Source organism: Ambystoma mexicanum, chromosome 9, assembly GCF_040938575.1.
Source record: "Ambystoma mexicanum isolate Mex_15411 chromosome 9, UKY_AmexF1_1, whole genome shotgun sequence".
NCBI lineage: Eukaryota > Metazoa > Chordata > Amphibia > Caudata > Ambystomatidae > Ambystoma > Ambystoma mexicanum.
In genome coordinates, this window is record NC_090931.1 from 802,122,480 (window position 1) to 802,147,591 (window position 25,112).

The following is a 25,112-nucleotide window of genomic DNA, read 5'->3' on the forward strand; positions in this document are numbered from 1 at the left end:
ATGGGCTACAGACTCCAATCGCATAGATCCCAGACAAGCAGGGTTTCTAAGAGGGGTCGGCTGCGGCCTAAATTTACTTCTACTGAATCTCCTAAGGATGGAAGCAATGAGATCAAACACTAAGATCTATCTGGCATTGATAGATCTTTCTCAGGCATTTGATAGCATAAACAGAGACCTGCTGTGGAATAAATTAGCTAAGTGGAAATGCCCCTCTAGCCTCATGGGTGCAATTCGGGAACTGCACACGGACACTTCAATCAAGATTTGACTCGACATGAAGGGCACGTTGTCAGCTAAAACTGACACATACAAGGGCGTAAAACAGGGCTGTCCTCTGGCAGCAACCATATTTAACCTGTTTATATTTGACATAAACGACGCCCTAAGTGAGGTAAACATGTTCCCGCCTCAATTTCACGGCACCTCCATCACTACCTAGTATATGCTGATGACCTTGTACTGATCGACCAGACCCCTGTTGGCCGAAGTATGCGAAACTGAATCCCATGTGCCGTTTCTGTAACAATGATAAGGAAACGCTAAAACATCTTATTATGTCATGTTCGGAATTTGTGCAACAAAGAGGTCGTGTCTTTGGTCCGGTGATTAACACCTATCGAACAAGTAGCATCGATGAGTGGTGGAAGGTACTCTTTGATGGATCTAATAGAGCAGCACTGTTTAGTCTGACAATCTTCCTCAAAGAGTTAAAAACTCGGTTGGACGAATTGAAAATAACTTGAGTGACAACTGTAACAACAGTCTAACCACTTGAAGTAACAACAGTTTATCCATTTGAAGTCACGACCTAGTGAGCAGCATGAGTTGATCTCGCTAAAGTAAAGGAAAGGGAGGGAAGGGTAAACAGAAATGTTGTGACTTGTTATTTGTTGTTGTCGTCTTGTCTTTTTTTAAAGGTTGAACAAACCAATAAAAAAAAAACTAAAAAGAAAGGCACAACAGGGAGTGGAGACAAAAGGGTGTTAATGGTGGGAACGCTGTGCGTTTCCTGAGCTGTGACTGACAGAAGTGCAGGGCAGCCACTGAGCGAAGTTGTGACTGCGCTGCACTTCTGTCAGTCACAGCTGCCTGACTTGATGACGGCAGGCTCATCAACCCTTCGCGGCTGCGGCTGCGGCGGGACAATGACCCACCGTCAAGTGGTTCTACCGGAGGGCCCCGGCAGGGCCTCGGCTCAGCCTCACTTTTTGGAGACTGCCAGCGCCGGCAGGCCCCGGCCCACTTAAAGCACTGCCCATATCTTCAAAACAGGAAGAAGGTACTGTAAATGGCCTTGACTAACTGTAGCAATAACACCCATGTATATATTGTACACAGTTTGAAATGTAGATAATTATTTCTTTATGTGTGCATGCTTATGTTCATATTTATAGTCCCTTTTGTATTTAAGAATGTAGATAAAGTTAGTTATATATTTATATTAATGGGGTATAGGTAATGTTAGGGATAGAAAGTACTCTGGCGTGATGAGGCAGTTGGACCCAGCAGCCTTCTAGAGGTAGACTAGGGGAGGGGACTATCTATTAGGGCCATCCTCTGGCCCATCTTCCTGGTTGGGTAGAACCTGGAAAGGCCAGAGGGGCAGGTTCATTTAGTACACCCACAGCTGACCCCTAGGGAGGAATCACGACATGGTAAGGAAAAGGAAGGTGCAATTAGTTAATTAAAGCTTATTCGGTTTAGTTAGTTTCATGGTTATGTTGAAATAAAAAGGGGACCCTGTGGGATCCCTTAAAAAATCCACCTTGGTGTCTGTTCTCCATTTGAGGGGTACCAACAGTAAGGTAACAGGCCTCGCAAATTTTTAAAATGGCACTTCACTGCTTTATTTCAGATTTAACTCCTGAAAGCAGAAGGGATGCAACCAAAAATGTGACGGGTGGAAGGATTGAATACATCTGAACCAGTGGCAATGCTCTGGGCAACCTTCCACGCCACCATTTGTTTTAGCCCATCTGCGCCATTGCAAAAGAGGTCCAGCCATATGCAAATCAGTCAGGTACTGCCATCAATGGTAGCAGCCCAGGTCGAAATGCTAAACCAGGTCCCATCTGCCCAGAAACACAAGAAACCCCAGACATGTTTCAGCCTTGATGGGCCTCCTCAGTGAGATGCAGCTTGGCTCCCTATGGCGCAGCAAGCAAGGGACCCACGTCTGCGCATACCCTCTCTCACATAGCGAGACCAACTACAACCAAAAAGTGATGGGTGAAAAGGATGAAACATGTTTGGGGATTCTTGTGGTCTCGTGCAGAAGGGATGTGACCTAGCAGTTAGGGCTGGACTGCCCCTTTTGGGGTGGTACCAAGCCTTATTTGCATATGGTCTTTCACCTTTCATAAGCTTCAATAGCTTGGCAGGTCAAGAACGATGCCCTGGAAGGTTGCCAAAGGTTAGAATTAATTATAAAGATTCAAGCCATTACCTATTTTTTTTTGCTGTAGTTACTCCGTGTGGACGGGTATGCCCACACGTTGATCCCGTGCCCGCTGGGCCTAGAGGCCCAAGCTACTCCTCACTGATAAGGCCCAAAAAGACCAAAACATGTTTGGGGACACTTGTGGTCTCGTTCAGAAGTGATGTGACCTAACAGTTCGGGCTGGACTCCCCCTTTTGGGGTAGGGCAAAGCCTGATTTGCACTTGGTATTTCCCCTTTTTTAATGGCTTGACAGGCGAAGAACGATGGTCTGGAGGGTTGCTGAGAGCAACGCCAGAGGTTATTATTAATTCTAAACCTTCAAGCCATTACCTCTTTTGTTTTGGTCCCGTGCCAGCTGGGCCTAGAGGCCCAAGCTACTACTCACTGATGAGGCCCAACAAGGCTGAATCATGTTTGGGGACACTTGTGGTCTCGTTCAGAAGGAATGTGACGGAGCAGTTCGGGCTGGAACCAAGCCTGATTTACATATGTTCTTTCCCCTTTTGTAATGACTTAGCAGGCGAAGAACAATGGTCTGGAGGGTTGCCCAGAGCAATGCCAGAGGTTAAGATTAATAAAATATTTATAACGCGCTTAATACCCAGAGGTTTCTAAGCACGGACCGAACCCATGTTGTTCCACATCGTCTTCCTTCCAAGACGAGCATGTTGCCCCTCAGCTATCCTCCAGAGACAGAGTTTAAGATTAATAATAAACCTTCCAGCCATCACCACTTTTGCTTTGCTGTAGTCACCCCGAGTAGGACCAGAATAAGCAGACATGGGTCCCATGCCTGCTGGGCCTAGAGACCCAAGCTACTCCTCCCTGATGAGACCCAACAAGGCCGAAACATGTTTGGGGATGCTTGTGGTCTTGTGCAGAAGGGATGTGACCTAGCAGTTCAGGTTGGAAGGCCCTTTTTGGGGTGGGACCAAGCCTGATTTGCATATGAACTTTCCCCTTCTGTAATGAGTTGGGAGGCGAAGAACAATGGTCTGGAGGGTTGCCCAGAGCAATGGCAGTTGTTAAGATTAATTCTAAACCTTCCAGCCATCACCTCTTTTGCTTTGCTTTGCTGTTGTCACCCCGAGTGGGACGGGTACGGCCCAATGTGGATCCCATGCCTGCTGTGCCTAGAGACCCGAGCTACTCTTCACTAATGAGGCCCAACAAGGCCGAAACCTGTTTGGGGATGCTTGTGGTCTCGTGCAGAAGGGATGTGACCTAGCAGTTTGGACTGGCCTGCTCTTTTTGGGGTCAGACCAAGCATGATTTTCATATGATCTTTCTCCTTTTGTGATGGCTTGGCAGGCGCAGAACGATGCTCTGGAGGGTTGTCCAGAGCAATGTCAAAGGTTACGATTAATTCTAAACCTTCCAGAAATCACCTCTTTTGTTTTGCTGTAGTCACCCCGAGTGGGACCGGTATGCCTGTGCTTTCTGGGCCTAGGACCCAAGCTACTACTGATTGGTGTGGCCCAACAAGGCCAAAACATGTTTGGGGATGCGTGTGGGCCCCTGCAGCAGGGATGTGACCTAGCAGTTCGGGCTGGACTGCCCCTTTTGGGGTGGGACAAAGCCTGATTTGCAAATGTTTTTTTCCCTTTTGCAATGGCTTGGCAGGCAAAGAACGATGGTCTGGAGGGGTTTCCAGAGCAATGCCATAGGTTAAGAATAATTCTTAACCTTCCAGCCATCTCCTCTTTTGTTTTGCTGTAGTCACGGGATGTGGGTCCCGTGCCTGCTGGGCCAAGGGACCCAAGCTACTCCTCACTGATGAGGCCCAACAAGGCGGAAACATGTTTGGGGACGCTTGTGATCTTGTGCAGAAGGGATGTGGCCTAGCAGTTCGGTCTGGACGGCCCCTTTTGGGTGGCACCAAGCCTAATTTGCATATGATCTTTCCTCTTTTGTAATGGCCTGGCAGGCGATAAACGATGGTCTGGAGGATTGCCCAGAGCAATGCCAGGGGTTAAGATAAAATCTAAACCTTCCAACCATCGCCTCTTGTTTTGCTGTAGTCACCACGAGTGGGACGGGTATGCCCAGACATGGGTCCCGTGCCTGCTGGGCCTAGAGACCCAAGCTACTCCTCACTGATGAGGCCCAACAAGGCCGAAACACGTTTGGGGATCCTTAAAGTCTCGTGCAGAAGGGATGTGACCTAGCAGTACAGGCTGGACTACCCCTCTAGGGGTAGCACCAAGCCCGATTTGCATATGGCCTTTCCCCTTTTGTTATGACTTCGCAGGCGAAGAACGATGGTCAGGAAGGTTGCCCAGAGCAATGCCAGAGGTTAAGATTAATTGTAAACTTTCCAACCATCACCTGTTTTTTGCTGCAGCAAGAATGTGCATAATATGCAACAATAATACATTAGAATTGTAGATTATAACAATTAAAAAGTGAAAATGCATTACAATTGCAATTTTGTAAACTGGTGCCAAGAGTACAACCTTTGCAAATTATTGTATGAGGATGGAAGCAAAAAGAGGGGGTATAAAATGATGCATTCAAGTTATATCTCATTTAAAAGTAATAAAACGTGGATAATATACATCTATAAAAACATTACATTTCCTACAAAAAGGATCAACCATGAGGGCTTGCTATCATTCAAGTTTATGTGTGTTCATGTGGAACAAGTGAAATTACAAGCTTTGTTCTGTTTGCCCAAGCTCAAATAATGCAGCTAGTTACAACAAAAGTAACCAAGTCACACTAAACCTTCAGGTCGAGTTCCTTAGTTTCTTTACCCGACCTAAGTGATACGCACTCGCCCGATGGTGAAGGGGGATACAAAATGTCTCAGTGCTTTCTGTAAAAGGGCGCCTTTCACCATAAGCACACTTCATATTTGGCGCAATGCTGCCAGCCAGAGGCCATCCATGCACAGTAAAAGATTTGTCATTTACTGCAAACAAAGCTCATTTGCAGTAAATGGCAACACCCATGCTAGCAGCACAGCAGTGCCCCATAGGGACCCGACAATGCATTGTAGCAAGCCAACCTCCCCCCCAATTTGATTGGCACCCGTGGAGGGGACGTGGGTGCATGGGGACCAGATATTTATATTTATATTTTATTTGTATAGCGCTTGTACACAAGTGTTTCCAGGGTCACCTGCATGGGGAGAGGCACACACATCAGTCAATGTGAAATGTGTGTTGGTGGACTAACATTTTGTATCAGGGAAATGGACATCATGTGCATGCATATGGGGCTTCATCACATGGCATGTGCCTCTGCAGTTTCTGTGCATGCTGCGTCACTGGCATCATGCATTCTTTGACTTCGCATACACCATGTTACATTGCAGAAGATGTTTGGTTATGTGCCTATTGGTGACATGTGTTCCTGTGGGCGACCTTGGGGTTGTGTATTACTCTCTTGCTTGTGGCAAACAGGTTTTCTCATCAGACTTTCATACTCTTCTGGGGGCAGTTGGGCAACATTGCAGAGTCGGTGTGCAGGGGTACATGTCTATGGCACTGGCAGGCCTGCAGTTGTGCAATGCGATGTTGGCATTTGTTTGGATCATGCATGATACACTGTGGTACCTGTAGTCATGTGTGTGGTTTGCATTGATGATGTATGTGTTCGTCAGCATGTGCGCCCAGGTGTGTCCATGTACCCTGGGCTGTACTTTGACGTTGGTGCAGGGGCCACCCAGGTACTACATTTTCATTTACTTGTGAAGACATGCTTTGTGTGTCATTCCCAATTTGGTCAGGTGCTTCACAATGCATGCGTGCAGGAAGATTTACTCACCACTATCCACGTCTGTTGTCCACTGTGCCTCTCCATGTATCCTGGCAGTGTTCTGTTCCGTAGGTCCATGGAGTCGTGGGTGGAACCTGCGTAGCGGGCACAACAGTGCCTGATGATGAGGTTGGGGTCGCAGGTCACCTGCACATTCAGGGGGTGGTAGTGCTTCTGATTCCTGTAGACTGCTTTGTGGGCCTGGGGGGGCCTCCAACGCAAAATGGGTGCTGTCCAGGGCTATTATATTTGGCGGTTGGGCTATGGCATAGAACTTTGCTGTCATGGCATTTACCTGAGCTGGAATGGTGGGCAGTGCAATGTGCTGATCCACAAATGCTGCAGGAGGGCATCCAGCACCTGGGCCAACACTGCAAAGAATGTGGGCTGTGCCATGTCGTGAATCATGGCCACAGAGTGCTGGAAGGTGCCAATACCTAATAATTGCAGTACGGACACTAGCTTCAGCAGTGGGGTGTACAGCTGTCCAGATGTTTATTTTGCGCCCTAGGTCATCCTGTATTGTACTGAAGAGCTCAGTTATGGTCTGCTTGTTGAGGCGGTACAGAGTCACCAACTGGGTGTCAGTGAGGATCCAGGGTGAGGGCCTGACCCAGGGGATGGGTGCACACCTTGCTTGGGCTCTGCTGAACCGCCACCTACTCCTCCTCCCCACCACCTATACTCCCTGTATCCTGGCCTGGTTGTCCTGCATCTCTACTTCCAGGTGCAGCACAAGCAGCTGCCTGTCCCGGCTCGCAGCAAATAATGGCAGCATGGTGTTGGAAACAGTGTTTGGGGAGGGGCGTGCCTTATATAGCCCTCTGGAGTGCATTGGGTGCACCTGTGGCTTCATTTTTGGCACCTGTGTTCATTTACTTCCAGCCGGAGGCAGATCTCAGCTGTATCAGCGCCGGTTTTCGGCGCCAATACTGCCATACATGGACTTGTCATATGGCTGTAATTGCGCTTTGTGTTGATGGAGCTATTAACGCTGGCTGTAATAGTGTCGGCTGTAATAGCACCTGTTCATTTTCTGGCCGGCGGTATTTGTGCCGACTCGTGAACCGGCAGAGCCGTATTGGTGGTGCTAATTCCGTTAGTTCCACATTTAAGGACTACCGCCCGAGCAATCTTGAGAGTATACACAGTTTTCATCGTCCCCATCATCCATCATGTTGTATGGTGTTGTATGGGGGGCTTTAAATATGGGAGCCGATTGGCTGCAAGTAAATGCCTCAAAAAGTTCTTTAATCTGGCTTCTAATCTGCCAACAGAATTTCTGTATGCAGAGTTTAAACTTTGTACAATAAGTACTTTATTGATCACATGTATTTGGAACTATCACTGAAGGATTGCTCACTCCAATGACTTTCTTTATTGTCAATCGTGAGAAATAGCAAAATACTTACTTGCCGCAGCTGAGAGGGAGTACTATCCAGAATTTCTATAACATGGTTAATAGATGTATGCTATATCACGACTTGGATCATCTAGAATTAGCTATGAATAGGTATAAAATATTGGTTGAATATTTCTATTACTATCTGCAGAGAGAACAAAATGTAGTCGATTTATCAACTAAGGTCAATAGTTTGCTGTAACTTGAACATCACGAAACTCTGACTAACACATCTAGTTACGTAGAGGTCTTCCGAAACACTATTCTACATGTTTATATGAAGATCAAATTTAACAGGGGAGAGACTCTAGAAATCATGGGGGTTTAACCGTGCTTACAAGAAAGGAAATGTTATGTATGTTGATTCTGTGGAGGGGAAGAGGTGGAATCTATCAAGCACCTGTTGTTACATTGTGAGGCTTTAACCAATTTGCAAATTAATTGTTGGTTCGCCACTCAAGGATTGTGGAAAATATGTATGCACGGAAATTATGTTAATCTTATTTATCATTTGACAACAATATGGATTAATATTCATGAAATTATTAATTGCATCAATCAGTAATCGGATCGTAAGTGTGAACCATAAAGTCTTAATTGGCATATGGGATGGACTGATAGACCTGAATTGGAAATAATGGTTAAATAATTGCTTATTTAAAGTGAGTTATATAATTTAGACATACATGTTTTCAATGACTGATATTTGTATTTATTTTTTTCTTGTGTATACAAAGTCTTAATTGACTGTATTATACTTAAATAACTTTTTTTTTTTAATTACGTTAATACATAGGATCATAGATGAAGGTCAAAGGGTGTTTTGCACCCATGTTTTGAATTTGCAATCATATTTGGAGGAATTGCAATACCTTGTCATAAACACTTTTGTATCATTTTTGAGTTCATCCCACACACAGTTACACCTGCCTTTGATCCCTGCTCGGATTCTGACCCGAGAAGTCTAGGACACTGGTCGAAAGAAGAAAGACAGCTGTGTCCCATAGGGCTCAATGGGAACGGGGAGGGAGGTAATAACGGGCACATTACAAATGGCCTGTTATTAGCTCCCTCTTCCCCTCGCGGGACCTGGAAAGGACGCCTGGTTCTACCAGGCGTCCTTACAGGGTCCCGCAAAGGGAACCTCGTAATTGCGCATCCTGTAATGAAGGGTGCCGGTCCCGTACCGGCACCCTTCATGACGGGAGCGCAAGCCTCGTAATGAGGCCCAAAGTATTATTTTTGCTAGCTCTATTTTTTGCTATATATGTCTTCACATTTCATTTATTCAAGGTATTAAAGCGTCATTCTGTTTTCTGACACAAAGTGTGTGGGTTGAGAGGTATGGCACATACTGCCCTAAGAGTTGGGGATACTCAAAATGAGCAGAGTGAACTTAAGGGAGACCAAAGCCTGCTTAGATTGGCGTGGAGGCTCCGAGGGCACTGACTTAAATGACTGAATACAGTTTCCAGCACTTAATATTTGAGGCTGTCGCTTTCTATCACTTCTGAATCACGATATCTCCCTTCCTGCCTTTCTTTTTTTTTAAATCTGTTTTATTGTGATAGTTTAATATAAAAAACGTTTACAAAGTGCAATCACAAGGTGCCACATTGTGGGAGTTGGGTTATTAACTCCTAAAGTTACATTCAAGCACGCTAAAAAGGGTACAGATTAAAAGCCCACTTCACGTCACAATGTTTCTACATAAAAAGTCCCTTTCTAAAATGTTATTCCTGAGGTTTCCCACAGGTAAAACCTGTGACACCTTGTCTCCACTCGTTAGGGCAGTCCACCAGTCCACTGGGCACAGAGATGGAAAAGTCTTGATCATGGGACCAAGGTAACATGTTCTTACCTCAGTGAGACCTGTACAAAGTAACAACAGCTGTTTTGGAGTTTCCACTTGGCCTAACTCTGAACAAAACCGACATTGGTTTGAAATGTTTGGATCGAGTCGAGAACGGGCTGGCACTATTGCGTTGGCTGGGAGTAGATTTAGCCTAAACCGAAGAAAGTGATTTCTAATCGGTTTATTCAGAATTTTCTCCAGATATTTTCAGAGAGAGCCAACTTCCTTGTCTTGTAATCCAATTGATGGTGCAGTTTGTATGTTGTGGCTTTGTCCAGGGTTGTGATCCAATCTTGATCACATAGTTTCTTTTTAACTCTACATGGGTTTGATAGAAGGTCCTCTTTGGTGCATCCCATCGATTAAAATTTTTCATCCTTGACGTTCATCCAGTTTTTTAAAGTTCGGTTAGAGCCTTGGGTCATTTTTTTTAATGATCTCAAAACTCTTTGGTGGTCAGGTTCTGCATATTTGCTATACAGGGCCAGACTTTTGCAGTCCACACTTGCCTGTAAAGAAGCCATGCCTAATTCTCTCCGCAAGATATGCATGGGTAGAGAATAAGGGACTCGCATCACTTTCTTCCAGAAGAGCCCTTCTAATTGGAACCATATTTTCATGATCGCATCTAGTCCATAGGTAAGACTAGAAACGACTTTCATTTTATAAAATTCCAAGGATGGTTTCATTGTGAATCAGCCGTATTTCATATTTATTTTGCAAGCTTGGGTCGCCACGGCTTTTGCTTTACTGTGCAGAAGGTCGGAGATTGAAGTCTCCAGTTTGCTGCTGTTAATCCATTTTCCTAGGTATTTAAATGCTGGGACCTGTTCGATCCTTGTTTGCCCCAAGTGCCATGGATAAGTATTGTTTTTTCAAAAACCATGATTTTTGTTTTGTCCGTGTTGATCTGAAGTCCGTTTTTGGCAACACATTTTCTCAGTTAGTGGAGTTGCCGCTGCAGGCCCACCGGGGTCTGTTCCATTAATACTAGATTGTCTGCGTAGTGAAGTCCACTCAGGTGGATCCCCCAAAACGGGGAGGAAAACTTCCTGCCATATCTAGTGTGAGACCAATGTCAGACAAGAAGAAGTTGAAGCGTTCCAGAGCCAGTGGGCATCCCTGTTTTAGCCATTTAAGGGTTTGCATTTGAGCTGATAATAAGCTTGCCTGATTTAGTCTAGTTCTTATTGATGTGTTGTCATGGAGTGCCATCAAGGGGGTGCGGATGGACTCATGGCATTTGATTTTTACCAATCTGCCCCACAGACGATTCAGGCCCACCTGGTGAAACGCCTGTACTAGGTCCACAAAGGCAAGCATATCTTTGTGTTGCCTTCCCAGCCTTCAAGCTGCTTAGTATCAGGATGTTGGCTCCTGTTCCGATCCCTCTTCTAAACCCAGTTTGAAAAGGCTAATTACAGTCCTAGAGCTTTAGCCAGGTAGATAGTTTGCAGAAGAGGAGGTAGCCGAAGATGTTACCGATCACATCAAGAAGGGCGATTGGGTGATAATTCCCAGGATCTGCACCGTGGCCTTTCTTGAATATAAGCACCACAATTGCTTTCCTCCATGAATCCGGTATTGTCTGTGTTTCCATGATTCGGTCAAATGGGAGCTTAATGAACCTTTCCCAGACTTCTGGATGTTCTTTCAATGTGGCATTGCTCTGGCCATCTGGGCCTGGAGCATGGGAAGTTGACAAATTCTATATTTTAGTCCTTATGGTCTAAATTTATTTATGTTAGACGATCCTCTGCACACCAGAACACTGCTCACATCTCCCCAACACCTTCCTCGGGTTCCCACACAGCTCCCTCCAGGGTTCGAGGCTCATGTGATTCGGTTTACCCAAAGGACCGAAAGTTCCGTACCAGGTACAATTTACGGGCTCGGTTGCAACCCTTCCTGCATTGGCAGTTGCCAAGGAGAACATACAGCAGAAGGGGCGGCGGAACACCTCCACGCCGATCGTTCACTTGCTCACGTGATTCAGAGCGGCGGTTCCCACGTGACATTGGTGGACGTCACATGACCCCGAAACGCACAGTATTTAAAGCCTGATGTACGGAGCACTCATCGCTTCTCAGCTGTCTTCAGACCCTGTTTGGCGCTACGTTTGGACAAACACCACTGGTTTACCTCGATCTTGGAACTCTCACCTGGACTCCTTCGGATTATCCTTCTGTACCTTTGCTTGGAACTGCTTACCTATTACTGGATTTTGACACGTCCCTCACTTTGTCTTCGGATCATCCCTTGGTACCTTGTTGAACTTCTACGCTATTTCCCTCTTGGGATTCAAGTTACAGGTGGCTTATCCTGTATCCACGCTTGCCTGCGTCCCTCTTGTTCTAGGGACCGCCTCATCTGAGTCTCGAACCTCCCTCCTAGGTTTCCTGGGTTTTTCAAACACTGGATAGGTAAGACTATTCAGATCCTTTGGTTCTTGTGATATATTGTAATTGCCTGGTACTTAACCTCGTTCTTTTTGCAGCAGCATCGGTGTTCCAGAGGTTCCGTGGATCCGGGAAGTAACATCTCCCACCTGTGGCCCCAAAGGTCGCACAGCGGGTTGCTTTTGGTCTCCCTGTGCGTCACTTGGGGACGGAGGTCACAACGGTCTACACGACACTCAAATCAGAGCAATTTATCGGTCATTTGTTATGCGCTTATACAATTAGAAAAACTGTTTTAAAGCGCCCACAGGATGACAGGGTGGGGAGAGGGGAGGTAGACAATGAATTACATCAAAGGTAAATAATTGAATTAATAGTACAAGCAAATAGTGAGACTAACAGGGAGGGGAGACGAACCTACTATGCCTTGTGAGTGTTCAGAACGTGCAAGTGCAGGGGTCAGGGGTAAGGGATAGGTGCTGTGGTGCTTATGGAGAAGTGCTCGGTGTGAAGTGCTAAGAAGTGAAGAACGTAAGTGCAACCTCCCATGGGGAGGGTGAACCAAGTAAGTGCAGTAATAGACAGTGGCCGGGAGGAGAACTGTGGGAGGGTCAGGGCCCTGAGGATACATAAGGGCCCTGCACATCAGTCACGCTACTGTATGATTAGCAGGGAAGAGAGGAGGAGAAAGAAGAGCTGAAGAGAAACGTCTTGAGGCTTTTCCAGAACTTATGGAGGTCCTGCTCAAGATGCAGAGGAAGACTGTTCCAAAGGAGGGAGCCTGCTGAGGAAAGTGAACGACCACCAGCTTCACAAACCGCTTCACATACAGGGAGTTGGTGCCAGAGGAACGCATGAGTCTAGAAATATCCCAGTATGGTGTCTTCTCAAGAGTCACTACAGGAGTAGAGTTCCTCTGTTCCTTATACAATTTGGTAAAGTGGGAAATCCAAACTTCTTCCGGGACATTGTTTATTTGTGAGAGTTTTGCATTCCCCAATGACGCATTTACAAGTGACCAAAAATCTCTTGCTTGTCTCCCACATACTATTTGTAGCATACACTCAGAGTCCTGCTGATAAAGCTTGTGTCTGTGCGCACAGAGCCCTATTTTATAAGTCTTTATGGCTGTTTTTGCTGCAAGGATGTCATCTTCTTTCTTTGTTCGAGCTGTTTGATGTTGTTTCTATCTCATTGACTTCTTTTGTTCCACAACCATTATGTCAAAGTCGTGCGTTAATGTTAGTTGGCTTTTGATTCCCTCTCGATTCCTGGTAGAAAATCACAGCAGTAAAGGAACATATTACACTGTAATGGTCATATCTAGTGGTTCCTTTTCCCTATGGGGTTCAAAAGGGTTTTTGGTGAGGTGCTCAATTGCCTTTTTTGGCTTCCTCAATCTTATTCTTCTGTTAAAATCTTCAACTGGTTGTGCACATGTGGGAACCTGATCCTGAAATTCTACCCCCCCATGTTATTTCTAACTGTTTGTGGTGACTATGGACTACTCTGAATGAATGCACCACCGAGCGACAAGATACCGAAACAAAAATGTAATCAAATATTTTACCTTTTTTCCTTCGTTTGCCCAAGTCATACGAGGGGTTCTGTCCTGTGCCATGTTGCTGTTTAAAAGATGCATGTCTCTGTCGGCCATTAGTGCATTCCATGTCTTTCCTCTCACAATTGGGGGGGGGGTTCATTGAAACCCTCATCCGAAGTTCCCAACCCTCTGATGCAGGTTGCATTCAAGTCTCTGCAAATTCTGAGCTTCCTGTTTGGAGTATGCATCGTCAATAAGTGATTCCATCAGGTTCAAAAAAGCTTTATTCATAATTGCCGTTGGACTCCAGTATACATTTATGATTGCTTCCCCCACCTCTACGGGAGACCATTCGGCAGTGATCACCTGAGCAAAGAGGTTAGAGAAGACCAATTTGGCCTGCTTCAGACCACCTCATGATTTGAATGCAGTCAGGAGTCCTGAGGATGGTCTTCACTGCGATCTCCTGGCTGCTGGGCTCAAAAAAACTTTAAATCCATGCAGGGATGGTTTTTTTATGGAGCCAAGTTTCTTGTAAACATAGTAGATCATATTCTCCAAGATTAACATTGCTTTTAGCTGTGAGATGTTTGAAGCCTCTCGTGTTCCATGAGGCCATCTTTAATTGCCTAGGTGGAGACCGTCCTGGTAGCTATGAATTCCTCTTAGTTGCCAAGGCCCCTCATAGCTATGACCATGAGTGGCTATCTAGCGGGTTAGCCACGATCGTCGTTGAGGGCAAGACTTCTGTTTGGTTTGGTAGTATTATTAGGCTGGATGGTAATACTGAAGTTAGTCAATTCTGTGCCCAGGTAAATTGGGCATGTAGGTTTTTCCTGTTAGTAAACCGGCCCTTTATGCAGGAATCATCCTACCGGCGGGTCTAAGGGCGGTTGCTTTTCATAGAGTTGTTTTCCCTTATCTTCTTGTTTACTTTGACCTACACCCAGGGGCTGACCTTTCACAGTGAACGGCCTCCAGGTTACAACCATACCCTTCCCATTTTGTCGGTCAATGTTTGCCTTCGACAGGAGATCTTTTCCTGTGATATCTTTTACCCTGGTAATATCAAACCCCAACCGTAGAAAACGCTCAGATGCGTCCGCTAACATACCCTTGACTACTGGTGAAGGAATGTGGAGCTAGACACTATCTGTCCGTGACTCGTCTACAAATTCTATGATCTTCAAATATGATGATGAGACTTGGCGAAGGCTCGGGATGCAGCCCTGCGCGAGAAACCTGAAGGTGTCTTACTTGCTAGTCCCCAGGGATCTGCCATCCAGGTGGCCAGGACAGGCCTTCGCTATTGGATCCAGTTCCTTGGGGTGGACTAGTGCAGGACGATCACCTGGATGGGGGTCCTCGGGGAGTAGAAGTGGGACAATGACGGGTGAGACGCAGTATCACCCTTCTTATCACACCTTTTCCCCATCCTATCCCGTATGATACTCAAACGCTGTACCACCCACCCCTTTTCCGACACAAACACTTTCTGACACCATGAAAGAGAACAGAAACACCAGAGCCATTACCCTGACATGTCCCAACACAAGGGTCAGGCAAAGTAGGGCAACTGACCAGAATCACACACACCTGACAGCCCTTTCCTTTCCCCACAGGGATAAAAGGTGAAGCACGAGAGCACAAGACGAGCAAGGCGGACCACACGACGAGAGAGCTAACTCAGCACAACAGTTCAAGAGGAAGAGAAAGACGGTGTGAACCGAGAGGGTGACAAGGCCCATGAAACCTCCACAGAAGGAATTGTAAGACCGCAAACAATAGCAGCATGTGTTGCAGCAATTGTCACCGATAACCAAGGGGAGAGATGCTTGCCACCATGGTACCGGCCTTGACTCTAGAGACAAGAAAAGTCAAGCGGTTCATCACAGCCATTGAGTCGAGGGGAAGAGCCGATAAGAAACTGAACTGTGTTGAACAAAAGTAGCAAATGGCTGATTGCAGAAAGTACAAAGAATTGTTAAAGTGAAAGGGGAAAACCAGCTACAGAGGAGTCTGGCACCACGTGGGTGCTCACTCAGGAAACTCTAGGTGATTACCCTATTGTAGAAACTACTGTTACCAGAAGGGCTTGGGAAAGGCAAGAAGAGGGTCAAAGTGGTCATACAGGGGTCTAATGAAATCGGCTGTACAGTCCACAGTCTTTGACCGGCAGATGAACGTGAAACTAAGGGAAGTGAATCCTGCATCATAACTGTTTGAGGATTTGAGGATTGACAAAATTGGCAAGAGTGAACACGGCAGAAGAGACAGTGTTGAAAGCCGTAGTGAATCTGACAGAGGGAGGCAAACAGTTAGGAAGGATCTGGGCCTGGAAGAAGGTAATCCAGGGATGAGAAATGATCACCCCACCAACATATGAATGTGACAGAAATCTTGTTAATGTGAGCCAAAGTGAACCGAACGGAGGGAGGCTTATATTCAAGAGAGGTCTGAGCCCAAAAGAGGGGGACCCAGAGGGGAGAAAGCATCATCCAAATACAAACAGAACCAGAACTTTTGTTTATGCTTTATGTAAAAAGTAACTGTTTGAGGGTCTGAACCCAGAAGACAGGGATCCAGGGGTGCAAAGGCATCACCCAACGTGCAAGCAGAAAGGAACTTTTGTTTATTGTTTGGAATGTTTGTTTATTGTTTGGAACACATCAGGTCCGCTGAGGCAAGAGACATTTTATAGAAAAGAGACTTAACCACTGAAGTTCCTGATACCTGAGAGGAGAACTGTGGTCTTGTGCTGGGAAAGCTCAAACCTGTGCTGTGCTCCGGAGTCTCGCCTTGTCCCGTGCTCAAAACGTGGGGAAGGAAGACCCGACTACCGCATCCTGACTTATTATTTGTGAACACTTCTTTCTTTCCTGTGAATCCTATTCCACACTCTTTGTTTGTATTTAGCATAAGGTATGGTATCTCCAAGCTGCAAGTCTAAAAGATGAAAGTTCAGGGACACTTTATTCCTTTTCTCCTCTATGGTGAAGAATTGGGGGGGAGGCGAGTTAGTTCCTACAGCCACGTTTGGAGTTACAGCGAGGGCAGGTGCTAGCTGAGTTGGACCAGAGTTTTCCCGCAGGGGTTGTTGGTTCTGGTCGACCCATTCTTCTTCCAACGAGCATATGGACAGGTTCATAAAATAATTATCTGACAATTCGGGGGGATTTTCCCCTCTTGGGTCAGAGACCAAGATGACATCTGCTTTTTCCACGACCAGCAGAGGAGCGCCAGTTGCCTGTGTAGAGAATGAGCCCCTTCCCTTGAGTGCTCCAACGCTGATCTCAGAACATCTTGTTGGACACTTTGTCTTTGAGGGCGGTAGAGTGATTTTGTTGGTCGTTTTAAGAGAGACAGTTGAGCTAATTTGATGTTCTTTTTTTGGTCAACAAGTCCTCGCTGTGGGCGGGGTGGCTCCCGAGGGCCCGTTTCAGGCGGGAAATCTCAGCTCTTAGCTCCCCCTCCCTGTGCTCCCTAAGTCTTTTTTTCGGCACACCCTCAGCTATCAGGAGTCCCCTTATTGTGGCCTTCCCTGCCTTCCAAACTGTGTTCAGCGACATCCCATCAACGTCGTTCGTCTCAAAATCACTTGTGATGGCGTTGGCGAAAGTGTGCCATTTTAAAACTATTATGTTGAACATTTTCTTTGATCAGAGTTCAACTGGCAGCTCCATCCCCTCTGAACTCCGCTTCCTTGAAACTCTTCCCCCACTCCTCCAAACTCCACCCCCACACGGGCCCTTGTGGGATCTCCCTCCATTTCCACCACTGCACGATCCGAATGTCCCAAGGCCTAGTAGGACCGTGCTTTGCCATCCCCGTCACCCCCCCCCCAATCTTGTTGCGCCTTGAACCACATTGTCTATAGGCCATACCTGCCTAACCTCTGGGTTTTCCCCGAAGAATCAGGGTTTTTAGTCATTTCTCTGGGTCTCCAGGGAAGACCCTGAAGTCTCCGGGTTTTCGGGTCCCGTCCAATCCTCCATTTGATTGGCTACCGGCAGCGGTCTTTTGCAGCCAATCGGATGGAGGATTGGACGGGACCGGAAACGGCGCAAATGCAGTATTACCGCGTTTATTTTGTTTAAACTTTTATTCTTTTTGGCCAGTTTGCCGTATGTTTTCGTCGCCCTAAATTGAAGGGCGACTAAAACATAAGGCAAACTGGCCAAAAGGAATGAATGCTGAAGCAAAAAAAAAACGCGGAATACTGCTTTCAATCCGGTGTCATTAATGAAACCGGATTGAAAGCAGTATTCCTATTTTTTCAGCTTCCATTCTTTCAAGTTGGGTCCTCTTTGAATTCATGAATTAGCCGCCCCACAGCCATCAGGTTTGCAGGCTGAACACCTCACAACCACACTATATATATAACCTCATGAAAAATAAACAACTAAAGTGAAATGTCCCTTTTCGATACTGCAAGTTCCCGGGAAAACCTTTGTATTGGTTCTTGGATTTTAAAACATGCACATATGTTAACGTTTTCAAAAACATTATTTGAAGAAAATATCCTCTCTTGGCTTTGGGTGTGTATTGCTTTTATGGAAGGCGAATGACATTCTTCCTATGCAATTTGGGTGGCTATGCATGTCCTTGGACAGTCACATTTATTGCATTCCTCTGTAAAGTGCAAACTGCAAACGTGTTTCGAATGACGGCTACAGCAGCCGAGTTTACCTTTTTGACAGGTGGGCGGGGCCGTGAACAAATAGGCGGAGTTTTTTGTGACTGGGCCGGGCATACATTTTAGGGTTTTGATTTTCAAATGTAGGCAGGTATGGTATAGACGCATTATAAAAACCCAATAAAAAACGAAATGGATATTACACAATAAATTAAGCGACTGTACATACACACACGATTACTAAACCCTCAGCAAAACATGGTTCCACTCAACAAAAAACACGCACGTCAATGTTTTTAGGTGCAAACTGTGGGGAATTAAAAATGATTTAACTTTTGAATCGTAAAAAGCAAAATGTTGCCTCTTGTGTATGTAGATGTGACTTGAGGCTTTACGTTTTGCAATGCCCCACTGGGCAAGTAAAGGTTAATGGAGCCATCTTTCGAAGGGTAACACATTTCCCTTTCCCGTCCCTACCTTCATACACCTCATCATTAACACTCCACAGAACACACGCAGCCATGACTCACCAAGCAGCAACCAAGGTCTGACCGTCCCTATCTGCAGGTCCAGACTGAGATCCTGCACGTAGCCACACACATCCTCCTGATCCGGGCCGCTGTCCTCCTCCACGTGTAAGAGAGAATCCCTCCAGCTCTCCACCATCCTCCTCCCAGTCACGGTGGTAACCCTCGTACATTGCTTCCGTAGGTTTGTTTTGGAAAACCCCTCGATCTCGTGAGTAAGAGAATGCATGATTGCACACGCAGAAAGAAGAACGCGACCTGTTACCTCAAGTACCCACTATTTCCAGACCATGTCCTGCGGTGTGTGTGCACTGTGGTGAATATACAGTAATGCTTTTGCCATTTGCACCGCACCAGCTGGGTGTAGGGACTGGCTTGGCTTCAATAATATAACACTGTCTTTCGCTTTGTAAAAGACTTTTTCATTGGCCAGGCTGTTATGCACACTGATTGGCCGGCTGTCTAGCGTATCACCGTTTCTATAACTTTGACACAATTAAACCGTGCTGTACAGTATTGACATCCCTTTATTTTATCCGGCGGTTTAAGATACTTGAAGTAGTTTAAGTAAGATACTTCAGATGGGAATAATCAACGGTCATTTTTTTTTTGTTCTGAGGTTTAGTTGCAATGTGACTAACGAGTAATAGAAAACTAACCATGAAATTTGCTTGCGATATTTTTGTGCGTTATAAACCACAACATCCCAAATGTTACTGTACTTTATGATGCCTGCGAAGCCTGTAAGTGAAACATATATCCCTTGATACATATTATTTTTTTCACTGTACAATTTTCGATATATCTCTAGGCAGGACAAGGTGGTTTTATGTTTGATAAAAGGTAAAACATTAAATAGGAGGGAGCACGGCACAATTTACATAAAATGATAGCAATTATTAAATGAAGAGCAACTACTAAATGGTTTAATATCATTAAACAATTGCATTAATCATAAGACAACATATTTGAGGAACGAAATTCAGAATGGTGCTGTCATATTTGTTTGGTTTTCTCCCAACTTCCAAGGCTCTCTGTAATTTTTGCATTTGTAGTTCATACGTTTTGTTGCTAGGTTACAGTAGATTGTTAAAAAAGGATGGCCTACTTCACAAAGATTTGCAATGAAGCAAATGAGTTGTGAAACTCAGATTTGCTCTGCTGCCTTATACTCACAAAGCTGCCTATGATTCACAAAGCTTAAAACTGGAGCAAACATGAAACTACTTGTCCATCTCTGGCATGCCCATGAGCAAATCTTTGTGAATCACATGTTTACATGACCATCTCAAAGATTCCCAAGGCAACACCTGATTTGCCCTCTTTTAGACGTTGTGAATCATGAATAAAAGCGCAGCTGCACATCTTAAATGCTCACCGGAATCTCCTGATTTGAACCAGTGCACATCTTTGTGTTTTAGGCTCTCAGAATCTTGATTCAGCTTTCAGCTTCTGCTTGATCCTACCATTGCATTTACTTTGAATGACAAAGGCAACATGAGTGGAGGTTTAGCACCATTGTAACCGAGAACAGATGTTCACAGAAGCTGTTTCAATTTGTAGCTGACTTTAAAATTCATAAGCTAACTTACCATAATGATGACATCATTGAACCTATGGTATAAGGAAGGTGACATAATTAAGAGTGTCATTTAATCATCATCACAGAAAAGACACATACAAAGTATTGAAACATTGTTTTAAAAATAATGGAAATATGTTCAGGTTTTGATATATTTATAAATCAGCAATAGTGGCTCAGTAGTTGTGGTTTAGAGGCACTTCCAAAAGAAAGTGTTTTTTGGGGGGGCTTATAACTTTGGTGGGGTTTGATGAATACTCACAAAACATTAAAAAAAAATCAGACCCAACTCTTAACCCTGCATTTGTTTGCTAAGTTTTCTAATCAATTCTAACAAAGGTACTCACTGTAGTGACTACCTTACTCCTAGTCCATAGGCCCCTTTCCTCCATACCTTTGGGACATTGCGTCCATCGGGACCGAACCAGAGCACTTCTGAAGCATCAAAAATAACTTTTTGTCCTTTTCTTTTTATGCAGGTCCACCACATGTGACTGTAGCCCCGCCTTCCTGAGCTCCCTCCCGCGCATCGCCCTTCAGTCCTTTTCTATCGCCAAAGTCGAAGGACCATTATCAAAATAGAGGACACTTTTTAGAGGGGATGGCAGGCGTATGGAGCAAAGGGGACTATGGACTAGGAGTAAGGTAGTCACTACGGTGAGTAACTTTGTTTGATTGCTCTGGTGCAGGAGATTGGGGATCTGCAACAACCTGATCGGGTTGCATATTGAAAGGTGCTGAAGCTCTGAAAACCAGAACCTGGCTGGTTGTATAAAAATATCTACTTTATTATTACTACAACAGACAGTTCTAGCAAACTTACAAATACGGCCACCCTGTAAAAGAACACAGAGGACAGACAGTTTCATGGAGGAAAGGGATGCACTCTGGATACTGACAGGAAGGTAGTTGGCAAAGTAATCAGTCTTACAGTTCAAGGTTATTGCTTCTAGCACCAAGGGGGCAAAGGGTCGTAACTGTCTCCAGGGGCCTTGGGAGAAGGACCAGGGGGGCAGAACCACAATGTACCTGGTACTAAAGAAGTTCTTGGTGCTCGACAGCATCGAGGCGGTTCTAGGGCACTTGGCAGCCCTTGAGACAGAGTTAGTGGTGGGAGACAGCTGTGGGTACCAGGCGCCAGGCAGTTCAGCATGCAAGCTGGGTGGACGTCTGCAGGCTGTCGGGCGCACCGGCTCGGAGCCAAGAATCGTTGTCTCTCTGCTGGTTGATGAATCTGGAATGCTGGTAGAGGTGGCTTAGATGGCTCTTATGACTGTGGCCTGACAACAGTCAGCGGTGCAGCCGGATGCGGTTCGAGGACTTGACTGCTTGAGAAATATCCTTAAATGTTGGACGCTGGGTGATGCTTGTGTGGCACTCCTGCCAGCTTCTTCGCAGGGCTTGTGTCCTTTCAAGAGGGCAGCCCAAAGCTCAGGAGAGTATTTGCAGGCAATGGCTTTGTCCTCTGTCCAGAGACTCTCCGGCACTTCCCACCTAGGAAGCTTGCGGGCAGAGCCTAGCAGGGCACTCTGTGTGCTGGCTGGGTACCGGTTCTGGAGCTGCTGGACGTGTCCTCTAAGTCCGGTATCTACCTCTGTTCCCTGGGAGATGTTTAGGGGAGGTATTGTGCTTCCTCTTGGAACTCCTATCCTTCCTTCACTGGCGGAAGATGTAAGATAGACTGTAACTTCAGCCTGGGTCCAAATGAGTCCTTCTTCTTACTCCTTTCAAAGTCGGTGGATGATCTGTTAAGTGAGGGGTTCAGCCCTCATTTAAAGCCAAATGGGCCCCAGTGATTGGTGCAGGCTAAGCCTACCTTAATCAACCATTCCTGGGTCCCCACCAGCAATCTTCTGTTAATGCATGAGGTCAGGACAAGACGCTCTGCAACAGGACAGACAAGGGGTGACAACATATACCTAAGTCCCACCCATCTTGCTGTCTGTTGTAGATAAAAGTGTCTCTCTGGTTAACTGAGTCCTCTGTGACTCTTAAATAAAGCACAGGTCTCCCTTGAAGTATTTGCTGGGAGCAGACTTCCTGCCTCCTCTAAATCACATCCTTCGTCCCTCTGAAAGGGGTCTGCTCTGCAGGGACACCTGCAGTAGCTGCTTGACACAGACAGGCCATTCACTGCCTTCCATAGAGAGTGGTGGGAACTAGCTTCAAGTTGACACATTGCATACCAATGGGTTGTTAGTCTCACCTTCCTGTTGTCTCTTCGGCAACCAAGCCTCTCAGGGTTGCCTCAATTATTTTATTAGTATGCACTGCCACCAGCCAGAGTAAATAAAAGGAATGCAGATCCATGGAGCCTTTGATATTTATATTAGGCGGCCCTTTGCTGGAGGAAGGTGTGCCTTCCCCTTACTTGAGATGTTTTGATATACCTGAGGTTGTAACATTCCAGCTGAATATGACAGGGGAAGACAGCACCTGTAGGCTGTCTTTCCGGAGTACACGTGACTTTGTGTTTTGTATGAGAAGCAGATGAAATGGGTACAGAATGGCTGTACACATTTCTCAGTGGTAGGTCTCCCATCATTCATTTTCATGATTCAAAAATCAAAAAGCCCAGGCGAGCTCACACTCCCCATGTGGGTGGTTGAATTGCTCACATGCCCCCCCCAGCCTCAACATGTGAACCACCACCCTACTGTGGGTCTAGTTTGTCATCAAGGCGAAAGTCCTGGCTGAGGCCATCTGCATTTCAATGCTGGGAGCCTGGCTTGTGCTGAACGTCCATATCTAATACCTATAGGGACATGGCCCAACGCAAAAGCTTAGGATTCTCCCCTTGCATGGCCATTAACCATCGCAGAGGCCTGTGGTCTGTGTGGATCGTAAAGTGAGACCCAAAGATGTAGGGATTAATTGTCTTTATGGCCCACATGAACGCATACGCCTCTTTTTTTTTTTATGACAGCCCAGTTCCTTTCCCTTTTTGTCAGCCGCGTGCTAATGCAGGTGAGAGGTTGCTCGACCCCTTCAAAGTTCAGCTGCGCTAACACTGCTCCAAACCCAAAATCACAAGCATCTGTCAAGATAATAAATTCCTGACCATAGTCTGGCACTTTCAGAACTGGGGCCCTGCACAATCCATCCTTTAAATTCTGAAAGGAGTTTTGACAGGCAGGGTCCAAGTTACCGTGTTTGGCATCTTTTTGGATGTTACATCATTCAGGGGCATGGCAATGGTCCCATACCCTCTGATAAACAACCGGTAGTACCCAGTGAGACCTAGAAAGGCTCTCACCTGCGTCTGTTTGGTGGGGATGTCCCACTCCTTCACAGCCTGTACCTTCGCTTCGAGAGGTTGTTCCTTACCTCCACTGACCAGCTGGCCTAGAAAAGTCACGGTACCCTGTGCTATCTGGCACTTCGTGTCCTTGATATTCAGGCCCGCATTCTGCAGAGCCCGAAGTGCTTGTTTCAGGTGGGATAAATGATCCTCCCATGTGTGGCTGAACACAGCAAAGTCGTCTAAATAGGCGACACTGAAGTTTTCCAGTCCAGCCAAAACCTGGATAACCATTCTCTGAAAAGTGGCAGGGACATTCTTCAATCCGAAGGGCATCACAGTGAACTGGTAATGTCCTTCCGGGGTTGAGAATGCCGACCTCTCTCTCGCTCCATCTGTAAAGCCGACCTGCCAATACCCTGCTATGAGGTCAAAAGTACTCATGTATTTGGCAGCAACAAGCTTGTCAATGAGCTCATCTGCCTGAGGAATGGGGTGAGCATCTGTTTTTGTGACAGAATTGAGCCCCCTGTGGTCCACACAAAAGCAAACTTCAGTTTTCCTACTACTGGTCTTTTTAGGGACCAGTACCACTGGGCTAGCCCAGCAGCTGTGGGATGGCTCGGAAACATCCAAAAAGACCGTATCCATTCGTACGAATGGTACAAAAGACCGAAAAAGGTCTATACTATTCTTACGAATGGGAAAATACCAAACATGAGGAGCGGGGGTGTTCCCCGCTCCCCATGTTCAGCATTTTCGGATTCGGGGTTGTGGTGGTGTTCCCTGAATAGGGAACACCCCCTATGTGAAAAAAAAGTCAAAACAAAAAAAGGAAAGGACCAAGCGCGTAAGTAAAGGGAACAGGCGTTGCAGAAGGATGTTGGAGACGGCGGCACACAAGGAGGTGTGCTACCCACAGGGATGTAGAGGGGTAGGACAAAGTAAATGTTCAGGGGAGAGAAGACCGAAAGTTATTTTTGGAAAGAAAACTTTTGGTCTTTTCTCCCTCGAACATTTCAGCTACCGTCTTCCAACCCAAATCCGGATGGCTCTATCACTCCTAGGGACAACATCTTAGAAACTTCCTCCTTGATGGTGTCCCTGACCTTATCAGACATCCAGTGAATTCTACTCTTCACTGGCTTACTGTGTCCAGTGTCCACATCATGGGTGCACCAATCTGCACGACAGGGAGTCAGCGAAAACAGACCGGCAAACTGTCCCAGTACACAGCGACAGTCTGTCAGTTACTGTTTTGACAAGTCTGTTGCAAGGTTGACACCTTCAACTGACCCATCTGTGGCTTCAGTGTGCAGGAGGTCTGGAAGGGGATCGGTCTCCTCCTCAGTTTCTCCGACAGTCACTTACGCCATGACCAAGTGTTAGGCAAGATTTGGAGCAGTGCCCTTTGGGTGCACTACAACAACCTTATTCTCCTGGCAATAGGAACCCAACCTTTGGTATAAGTCTGTACTACACATATTGGTAGTGTGGCCTATCTCAAGAGGGGTCAATGTGAGCAGAAGGGGGGTTACACAGAGATTCACAGTGGCAAGTGTCCAATTAAGCACTTACACTCAAGGTTTCTTGATTAAACAATTATTATTTATTTAACAGTCAGTTTGAATAAGCCTTTTTTAGAAGGGGCAATAAATCAGCAACACACAAATACACGGCAAAATACACACTCTTGGCTTCTCTAGAACAGAGCAATGCGG

The 25,112-nt window shown here is 45.9% G+C and overlaps 1 protein-coding gene across 2 annotated transcripts in view; it reads right to left on the bottom strand.

Annotated features, from left to right (window-relative positions):
* Positions 1-18,964, bottom strand: part of DUSP19 (dual specificity phosphatase 19) — a 277,972-nt gene extending 259,008 nt beyond the window's left edge. For both annotated transcript variants that reach the window (XM_069615775.1, XM_069615774.1), the window contains exon 1: positions 18,572-18,964. In XM_069615775.1, coding sequence (XP_069471876.1) covers positions 18,572-18,797 — 226 coding nt within the window. In that variant the 5' untranslated portion in view covers positions 18,798-18,964. The remainder of the gene's footprint in view (positions 1-18,571) is intronic.
* Positions 18,965-25,112: the final 6,148 nt, after the last annotated feature.